Raw genomic sequence first — 11268 nt, 5'->3', positions numbered from 1 at the left:
AACTTTAGAACACATGAGGCGATACTGACCGTACATTTATTTTAGACGATAGGTTAAGGAAAGGGAAACCTATGTTTATAGTATTTGTAAACTCAGAGAAAGCTTTTGACAATGTAGACTGGAATAATCTCCTTGAAATTATGGAGGTAGCAGGAGTAAAATACAGGGAGCAACAGGCTATTTACAACTTGTTTAGAAACCAGATGGCAATTATAAGAGTTGATGGGCACAAAAGGGAAATGGCAGTTGAAAAGGCAGTGAGACAGGGTTGCAGCCCATCCCCAATGTTATTCAGACTGTACATTGTGCAAAGAGTAAAGGAAACCAAAGAAAGAATTGGAGTAGCAATTCCAGTTTAGAGAGAAGAAATAAAAACTTTGAAGTTTGGCAGTGACATTGCAATTCTGCCAGAGACAGAAAAAGACTTGGAAGAACAGTTGAGTGGAATGGACAAGGTCTTGAAATGAGGATATAAGATGAACATCAACAAAAGCACAACAAGGATAATTGAATATAGTCAAATTAAAGCAGATGATGCTGAGGGAATTAGATTAGGAAATGGGACACTTAAAACAGCAGGTGAGTTTTGCTATTTAGGCATCAAAATAACTGATGATGGCCAAAATAGAGAGCATATAAAATGTAGAATAACAATGGCAAGAAAATCATTTCTGAAGAACAGAAATTTATCACGTAACAGCTTTCCATTTTTAGGGGTTTTGTTTTCTGCTTGAAGATTATTAAAGAGGGAAGAAGTTTGCACCAATTGCCAGCTTGATAGCTATGCACTGTTTTTCACACCCTGATGTTCTGGTAGCAACTTCTTTTTTCCCCTTCTCATTAATCGTGTAATTACATGTCACATCAAACCATGTTGGCAGCCAATCAGTGTTGCCCATTTGGTCCATCAAAAGATTCTTCTCTTTCCCACGTGTGATAATATAATACTGAAATTCTTGAAGTTTTTCTTAAAATTCTGTGGAAACTTTTAGCAGACAAGGGGGACCCAAAAATAAATGGAGGTTTTGTTATTTTGCATTGTTATTGAACTCTACATCTGCAGTATCTTAGTTCCTTTCAAAGTATTCATGTTATCCGTGTGCATAATGCACATGTCCCAATGATTTTTCCATTGCTGAAAACAATTCTGGAACTCTTAAGGCAGTGTTTTCTTGATGTCATCCAAATGACTGAACCACAGCCTTTTAAGGTTTTGCTTCATCAGTGGAAACAAGAAATTAAAATAAAAAATCAGACGGAGCCAGATTGGATGAGTAGGGTGGATGAGGTACAAGCACCACATTGTTTTTCATCGCAAACTGTCGGACCATCAAAACCTGTGAGGGTTGGAGCATGGTCATGGTGGAGCAACCAGTTCACTCTCTCGTAATCTTCGTAACATAATCCAGATAAAAATCCAGAAAGAGGGAATGAACTTCTTGTGACTAATGCCACTGACATAAAAAAACAAATCAACATTATTTTCACACTGGATCGCATTTAACGTGATTTCTCGGGTCGTGAAGTGGCTCGATGCTCGCCTGAAGCACCAACTCTCATCCCGAGTCGCAGTGCTTTTAAGAAAATTTGGATCATTCTGCACCTCACACTTCAAGTTGCAGCAAACATTCATGTAGTTTTTTCTTCGGTCATCTGTGAGTAAGCAAGGAACAAATTTTGCAGACACCTATCTGATGTGCAAATTTTTGGTTAAAATTCGCTGGACTGCGTTCTGTGACAATTTCATTTCCTCATAAATTTAGTCAATGGTCCTTTGACGATCTTCATCAATTGCACATTTGATTGTTGCCGTGTTTTTGTCATTTATTCCCGTCACAGGGTGACAGTTGACACATTGCCAGATTTAAAATGAGAAAATGACTTTTAGACCTGTGATTTCCACAAAGCATCATCATTAAAGGCTTATCGACGCATCCCAATAGTCCCGGCTGCAGTTTTCCATAACAGAAAGCAAAATTTCACCCAGACTTTTTGCTCCTTCTTATCCGCCATGTGATTAATTGATAAAGGTTGAAATGGGAATGCAAACAACACAGCACCACAAACAAACCACTTAAATATGACTGACGCCAGCTTACTGGGTGATGTGGGAGACCCCAAACTATCACCACGTGGTAGCACAATGCATAATTGAGAAGTATGCGCTTACAACAGCTCAAATCCAGTTATTTTTGGCTCCTCCTGCATACTGTCGTACGACTTCATAGAGATAAGCCCGCCCGTTTAATAAAGTACACACAACCCATCCAGCGGCTAGCCTTACACACTTGCCTCGGTATATTAAGAACTGCAGCAACATCTTTTGCTTTATTTCTTATATTATCACGAGTCAGAGGTTGCCAATTCGTTCCTCTTTCATGGATAAATTTGAAAATTTTACTTCAGTGTCAGGATGTCTTCCTTTGTGAGGGCCACTGAATTTATTTCTAGTAGTGGTTGCAAATAATGCCAGTTTCCATTTCTTTCATAAGTGTACTTTACTCTCTGCTACACTGAACTCATGTCCTGCCCTCCTGTTACCTTATTTTCTAGCATGAAAAATTATTTTATGCTTGGAAGGAGAGTCATACAATGTTCTTCTCTGCTTGCTTTCCATTCTGTGACCAGCTAATGCAAACACATTAAGCAGTAGTTGACCAACAATAATGTATACCTAAATTTCAATGGTGTTGCTGCAAGAGAATGACGGATTCAAGTCTGTACGCAAAGGTAATGTGGCATCGAGTCTTGCACATCTCAATTTTGAATACTGCATATGGCAAAGTAAAGTGCATATTAAATTTGTGTAAATACAATACATTAATGAGTTCTATTAAGAAAACCATCTGTGGACTAGGAGTTGGTCACCAATAAATCATTCAATGTCCTCTTATACTGAACTTTATTAGCAGCTAAACTTTTTATAGCTACTGGTAAGTAATTGAAAAAGTCTGTTCCAGAATAATGGACACCTTTCTGGGCCAAAGTAGCTTTTGTAGATCATTCTTACTTCTATTGATTCTAATGAACTAAGCAGCAGGTTTGGAAAGATACACTATTTATAAAGATAAACCACCATAACTGCATGAAAGGAATGTGAGAGTCCTGTTTGTTCTTACCAATGTACGCTTAACCACATCACGATGATAGATTTACAATGCCTTGTAAATAATTCCACAATTTTTGCTGAAGCAAAAAATACAGATATATTTCAACATATTTCACAATATCATTGGAAACTGTAGGTTTAAAGAAACATGAAGAAGTAGTGTGTAGGATGATGAATTTATCAAATTGTAGCAAAAATGGAAATAATTATAATGCAAATAGAATTCTTTACTCAAATTTCATTCCTTGTTAACAGCAAGCAGCCAGATTGAAATTAAATGCTTCATAAATATAACACATTATTTAGTTGTAGTTAAATACTATGTTAATAGGCACTGTAGATTAAGAATTATACAGACACATCGTGATAATACACAATATGTGCAGGATGTTCCTGTGTACATCATTCGTGTCCACAAAATGTAAAATAATAAATTAGGAACAACAGACTCCTATAAGCAAAATACTGCCACCCAAAAGATGACTAGGTACACACTACTAAAGCACCAATATACTTCAACAACCAAAAAGTTTGTAAATATTGTAAGACATTTATTTAAAAAAAATTTCTTTAAGAAGAATGAACGCAAAATGGTAACAAATTAAGTTTACAAAAATTAAACAAATATAGTCGTATAATTCTGTCTTTGTATTTAATACAGAATCAGAAAACTAGTTCACTGTGACATTCGATAAACAGTGCAAAATTGCTCCGTAGCTGTCTACTCGACACAGGTTCCCGAGCTGCTACACTTCACTTCACACGCACACATTATTCTGGTGACAGCAAAAAACTAATTAGCATTAGCTCCTCAATAGGCCGGCAGCTGATGTTGTAAGTTCATCAGAATAGTCCACCGAGCACAGACGGAAGGCCCTCTCTACGTGCCACAAGCTGTGTGCGATGCAGTGATACGACACAGCTGCTACAAAAAGCTGACTCTGCCTCGTACTGTGTGTACTCTCTATAACGTGTATACTGAACAGAATAGTGTGAAATGAAAAAGTTCGTTTTGCTGAAAAATAACAGTGTCATCCTAATTAATAGTTCTAGTTTCAAAAATAATTACTACACAGACAACACTCTTCCAAAATCACTTTCATAACAATATGAACAGGTGCCCCAATAAAAATTCAAAAACGTACAATGAACTAAAATCCATCGTGGGCTTTAAATGACAGTATTTCAAATAGCTACATTCACCTATAAATAAGAAGAATCTACATAATGAAACTGAGGCAAAATAAATGAGACACCTACTGCCTGCTGTTGGGAGATTGGGACAAGTTCTGACAGATATAAAAACATACAAGCAAAGCATATGTGATTGTATGAAAAAGCTCCACCATTTTTATTCAAAACCGAGAAGTAGCCGTTTCCACTCTGTCGGAAAATGTGATATGTCATACGAGTGGAGGGATTTGCGGTTTATTTCCGCTCTACTGCAACCGAGGATGGCCGATGCCTACTTACAAAATCTGGACATTGTCGCTAATGAGAAGTGACACTACTGGATTAACAGTTCTGAGCAAATCTCTCGAGTGACGAATCGATCTGGCGTGAGAACACACAGATTTGGAGAACTACCAGTACGGCATTACTCGACACGTGGCAGAGAGATGGGAGGTGTGTGAGGAAAGCAGATTACTAATTAGTTTTCGTCATATGTGAGGCACTTCACCACTGACTGAGCAACAATGCACACACAGATGACAAAGAGCACTTTATATAAGTCACTGTTTCTGAGACTCTCTTACTGTCGTACCTAAAAGACACGTCACACTTGCCAATAACATATTTCGTGATTTCTCTTTCCTATTAATCTCTGCAGGACCATCTCTTCTGCAGTAAGCTGGCCAAGTTGAAAATAAAGTGTGCAGAACCACACTGCAAAATCAACAAGATGAGCCATACACAATAAATGCAATAAAGTTCCACTGAAGACATCAGCTGACAAGTGCACAATACCGTAAACTGCTCGCAATGCTACGAGCTACGTATCTGACTAAATAATCACATTCAGTAAATGTAAGACTTCTTTGAACAGATTTTTTTAAAAAAATATTGTGACAAGAATAAGTGAGGATGCCATAACATGAATAAAATACGAAAGTGTGCAGATGAACATACAATAAGCACAGACTGGTCCACAAGGTACAATGAATTAGAAAAAAAGAATAAGACCAATGAGACTGAAATTGAGGAACAACTAAACTGGAAATTCTGACACTGCAGTCTTCGTCTGAAATATTTCTGTTCAAACAGTGGTCTCAAATTAAATTTTATAGGACTTTCTTAACGCGAGACAGTTTGTAATGTGAACACTGTATCTTATTTGCAACCATCTGTCATTACATACGAACACTTGGCACTCTAGCAATACTAATGTTGTGAATTTCAAAATTTAGCAAACAGAAGAAAGGGAAGAACTCGAAGATGCACTGCTTCGACCACACACTGGCCACCTTCAGGGCAGTTCCTTCTTTCTGCACAGACCCCTGCTGCTTCACACTTCACTTGTTACATTGTCTAATGGCACTGAAAAATGGTACCTGACAGTTCTGGCTGCAAGGGGCAGCAGCTGAAGCTTGCCTTCACGTAAGCAACCATTATGAAAAACTTAACACATTTTATTTTTGGCACGTTAATTACAGATAATGACAGATACAGTATGGAACTCAGAAAAATAGCTGCAACAATTAAACACGTTTACAATGAAGGGAGATAACTAGTGAACAAGACTTTCGGTATGGGGGGAGAGGGAGCAATTTGCCAAGAGTTCATCTGAAGCGGCTTCTGAACAGTTGAGAAAACTGGTTCCTATCACGGTCAGACAAAGCACTCTGAAGCTACAGAAATGTAACTTTGGAGAAGGCCAACGAGGGCCAGACGGACGGAAAGAAAGAAAAACCAATGAAGATATTCTGAATGAGATCAGTTGCCTAAAAAAGGAAAACAAAACTTTGTGGACATTTACAGAGTTAAAATTATATGTAAAAAGGCCAAAAATTATCAAGAAATGAAGAGGACACCACATGACAGGGGACAACAGTAGCAGTGATAAGACAAAGCCTTTACAAGAAAAGAAGAAGATTTTGACTTTCTCAATACAGTTGTTACAGATAAGAGAGCACGGACAAATGGGAATGAGGCAGCGAAAGGCTGAACCATTCTGAAAGAAACTGCCTTCAGGTAATTAGTTTAGGAAAATGACCAAAAAAAATTGTACATCCGGCAGTGGGCTAGGGGTTCAGACCTCGTGCGGCAAGGTCATCACGTCACCTGACCCTGGACGTCAGAGGAAGACTGCCAGCCCATTCACACGAGGAATAGTAAAAAGAAACTTCAAGAGCAAGCTCAGAGGTCCACACGATAGCGGCCAGCTTCCTCGTCATTCCCCGCTTCACGGTGTCATTCGGACGTGGAACAGAGGGCTGCCGGATCGATGCACCTCTCTTCGGGGCATTTTCAGTTTCCCAGACCTCGGAGTCGCTGCTTTCCATTTTAGGGCCTCACTACAGTGTGTCCACAGTGATCCTGTCTTCCCCCGGGATGAAAACTGTCTGGCGGTACTGAAAATCAAACGCGGGTCCTCTGCACGTCTGTCAGACACACAGACCACTCGGCACTCTCATGACGACGAGGACTGGGTAAGAAACTGGCTCTGAGCACTGTGGGAGTTAACTTCTGAGGTCATCATCAGTCCCCTGGTAAGACATTGACTGCCGAGTTGTACGTCGTACCTTCCCAGCATTCGCCGAAAGTGTACTGAGGAAATGTGCAGAAATCTAGTAAACCGGTACAGCCGCGGAAGTCTTACAGTTCTAAAAAAAAACTGACTTTGAAGATTTCAAAAACTTTTTAAGTATTAAAACACAAAACATTTTGTGTGTTTAAAAACAGCCACTTGTAGCTCACTGCATAGCATTATAGTCACACATTAGCGAAGTCAATGGTTCAATTCTCAACTTTTAAACTTTCTTCCTTCTTCACTTGCTGTCTACATTTATTAACAAATTGAAATGTCAATTAATAAATATTAAATCATAACTTTTAATAAAAATAACTTTTTTAGATTTTTATTACTAACTGCACGAAATGTGAGTGCTCGTAACAAATTTTAATTTGGTACAAAAATGCAAAACATATACAGGGTGATTCTTATCGAAGTTTTAAAAGCCCAGTAACGATGTAAATGTCACCGAGACAAGTAATTTAAATTAAAGCACACGAGGCCGCAAATGTTGAAAAATACCCCGAAAGTGGATGACAAATGTTAAGACACGTGATGTCCCATCCAAAATAGGGTGTGTATATTTGAGTGCGTGTGTGAATGGATGAGTGAGAGATGCAATATTTGCATTTGAGCAAATGGTGCAAATTTTGAACACCTTTTGTAAATGTGAACTGTTCTACAATAACATTCCATTCTGGATTTTCCACTGTTTGATCCGTCCTAATGTAGAAGATGCCAGATTATTGTAGTCGGTATAACTGAGCAAAAGCTGTCCTTATTTCAAGTTTCTTTCCTTTACCCCCTTCGTTATTTATTCTCAGTTAATTAGTTGTATACAGTGAATTAGTTGTAAAGAAAATATAGGCCATTTACTGGTAACGATGCAATTTGGTAGCTTATACTGATTTACTTGTGGCGTTATATGGTCGGTCTTTGTTGTGCTGTACTTTGCAATAAATCAGCATAGACTGTGAGACCGATAAATAAATTAATACCTCAAAGGAAAGACTTAAATGTCTTCCGCAATGAAAAAAATACTGCCTGTCAGACAGACGACTCAACCCTCAAGCTCCGTGCACTACAGCTGTGCACACAGGCACGGCACCACACCAAAGTGAATACTCGACTCGGGTCGGGGCGATCAGGTGCGACGGACCGACGGGCTCAACTGCTGCACGTGCAGCGAGACGATGTCACACATTCGACATTTGTCATCAAATGTTTTGGGTTTTTCTCAACATTTCTGATCCCGTGTCTCTTATATTAAATTAATTGCCTCAGCGTTACTTACGTCATTCCGAGGTTTTTAGACATTAATAAGAATCACCCTGTACTTCGTTTAACAATAATTTTGTTAAGAAAAATTTTTATGTATTGTGGGCACTTGCATTTTTATACAGTTATTAAATAAAAATAACAGGTTGTTTTATTAAAAAATTATGATCCAATGTTTGAATGCTGAATCGCAGATAGGCACAACGAAAAGACTATCACAGTTAAAGCTTTCACACACATACGCACGCAGACACGTGCAAGCACGCACACGCAAACATATCTCACACAGACAACTGCAGTCTCAGGCAACTGAGTGTGGTTTCCGTTGCTTGAGTCTGCAGTCACTTGTGTGTGTGTGTGTGTGTGTGTGTGTGTGTGTGTGTGTGTGTGTGTGTGTGTGTGTGTGTGTGTGTGTGTATTGTCGACGAAGGCCTTAATCGCTGAAAGCCTTATTTGTGAGAGTCTTTTTGTTGTGCCTATCTGCGATTCGGCAGCACCGTTATATGGTGAGTAGCTACTTTCGTTCTCATAATATCGTTACATTCCATCCCGGATTTTCCATTGTTTTATCCGAGGTTAGTTAATTCGTATTTCAATTTGATAATAAATATACCGTTCACATGAAAGTAAAGGTAAATGTAAAGTCAATGACCTAACTATGAGCCCGACTGCAGGTGCATTACAGCCTTCCTACTGGTGTGTGGAGCCCATAGGCCTGCTCATTCTTTACCAACAGGGGTGCAGCAGGGTGAGTGGACCTGAGGCCTTCCTGGAGAAACAGGAATGAAGAAACATCCAGGACCCCTAGAGCCCGGGCCACCAGGCCGCCACAGCCAACTCGTGTAAAGGTAAAGAAAAATAAAGTCGACTGTAGCGGCAATCGGACTGACGACACTGCTGTTACAATACTAGAACACTACGTACTGAGCTACACGCAACTCTCTTTCGAATGTCCAAAATATTTTATACTTTTATATTTATTAGTACTCAGAACATTCCAAAGTCAACTTTTTTTCAGTGTTTTCGAACAGCACGTTTACTCCTTTAGGTAGGTATCGTGTGGGTACTGACCTCCAAATCCCGTCGTCGACAAAATACTGGAACGGTGGAAGAAAATCTCGGCAGTCTGTACGAGCGGGGCCGATACGAAATATACGCGTTTACCGTACGGAGTTTGACGGTGAGGAAAATGTAATGTGTGGTATACAGTCACCTTTTTCTCAAAGAACACTGAGAAATGCATACTAGTCTCATACACTACACTTCCGCTGCAAAAAAATTTTTAGAAATAGTAATTATTTCGCCTGCAGTTACTTTCTAGAGAGTTATGTAGAAGAACAATGTGCAACCACATCCTGTTTGTTAAAGAGTGCATACAAAAAGCACGATCGATACATTTCTCTCTCATCCACAACTCGCCTGAGGTTTCTGCCACAGATCTAATGCCTGCGTGTTACTAGACGTATTTCGCCACCGAAATATTACTTGCAGTGATCGTTTCACTCTTCTTCCTATTCACAGCCCGCTTCTGCCTCCGACTGCGATACTAGAAAGGAGCCCGACCAAAGTGCAAGCAAATTCTGGAAGATCTGGCGGGCTTAAAACGAGAGCACAGAACGTCCCGTTGCCGCCACCGATCGATACCGACAAGCCGCCTTCCGATCGGTTCGGCAACTGTCCTGCGATACGGCTCGCCGAGTGCCGTGCGTTGCCAGCACTCCGCTGGCGCTGCAAACTAGAACCACGACTTCTTGTGCACCTCACTGTATTTGACCATGTTGAACTGGATGCTGTTTGCGACCTCTTCGACAGTTCGCGTCTGGCCGTAATAGTCCACAAACTCCCCGTCCGGGTTCACCAGGTACGTGATTATGGTGTGATCCACCTGGAACAGTACCACACAAAAAGAGTAAATCTTACATGAAATGAAGGGATGGAAATTTACATTATAAAGCCAAGTTTTACAAGAACTTTCAAATAAAAATTTTTTTTGACACATGTTGTTTTAACAGTATTGCAAAACGTTCAAATTTAAGTATAGACTTCTCAGTACCGAAAATGTTACGCACCAGTTGTCGAATGTGTGATTTATTTATCACAACACGTTTTGGCACTGCATTATCCCCGTCATCAAATTCCATAAAACGAGGAACAACAAATCGTTAAATCACAATTCTACACATATTGACAACTGCATAAATCAATCCATACTGAACTGAACTCAGTGGTAGCCAGTTACGATGTGCTAGTGTCTTACACTGCACTGTAAATATTGCAATAAAACTGAGCCATTTTTCTTTGCCTGTGAGAAGGATACTGCACTCAAATTACTCAATTTTTCTTCACACGTGTGCCAGAAATAACAGTAAAATTACACCATTTCTCTTTGAACATGTGCTAGTAGGCAAGTAAAATGGACAAAAACACGTTTTCTATCATTCGCTCTTCGATAACTAGAAACCAGTGTCAACTGCCAAAATGACTGTCAGCTGAGCTACGATCGACTCAGAGAAGAGATGCCGGTGACCGTTTCAGATTGTGTGGGCTCCGACGTGACGCCATCTCTTCCGGCACTACGAGCGCTACGTCGCTCCGGCAGCATACTGTCGAGGCACTTCGAACTGATGTCGAACGAAGCGACATTCTCAATTGCTTCGTGTTGCTAGATCCAGCCTTCCCCGATGTACTGAACATACAGGGGGGGGGGGGGGGGGGCAGAGTGTGGGGGGAAGGGGGACCGGAGTTTACAAGTCACGGTCGTTCCGAGCAACGTCACGGCGGTCATTCGTCGGCTGAAGCCTTCCTTCCACAGTGCGCTTGTACACAAATCTAGCACACTACATTATTTTCATCAAATTCACAGTCCTATCTCGTCCAGCTCATCTTCCGAATATCATCGAGCGTATCACGGTCAACCGTCGGTCGTCTCATCGTAAGGTCACTCTGCAGACTCAGTGACCAGGCTCTCATCCACTGTACGACACACAATTTGCACAGCACTGTTAAAACAGCAGCACGACAATTACACTACACGTGTGGACTCTACCGAACAACCGGCCCGCTCGTCCTCTCGCGAGGGGAGTGCTCGGCAGTAGTGGTCCGCTCGCCACCGCTGCCCGAGTGAAACAATCTTCTGCAGTAAAATCTT

At 40.4% G+C, this 11268-nt stretch overlaps 1 protein-coding gene across 1 annotated transcript in view; it reads right to left on the bottom strand.

Annotated features, from left to right (window-relative positions):
* Positions 1-3315: 3315 nt before the first annotated feature.
* Positions 3316-11268, bottom strand: part of LOC126108438 (protein SCO1 homolog, mitochondrial) — a 55723-nt gene continuing 47770 nt past the window's right edge. The window contains exon 5 of the mRNA XM_049913654.1: positions 3316-10005. Coding sequence (XP_049769611.1) covers positions 9856-10005 — 150 coding nt within the window. The 3' untranslated portion in view covers positions 3316-9855. The remainder of the gene's footprint in view (positions 10006-11268) is intronic.

This window comes from Schistocerca cancellata, chromosome 11, assembly GCF_023864275.1.
Source record: "Schistocerca cancellata isolate TAMUIC-IGC-003103 chromosome 11, iqSchCanc2.1, whole genome shotgun sequence".
In the NCBI taxonomy this organism is placed as follows: Eukaryota; Metazoa; Arthropoda; class Insecta; order Orthoptera; family Acrididae; genus Schistocerca; species Schistocerca cancellata.
Note: the sequence above shows the minus strand (reverse complement) of the source record. Positions and strands in the feature narration are given on the sequence as shown.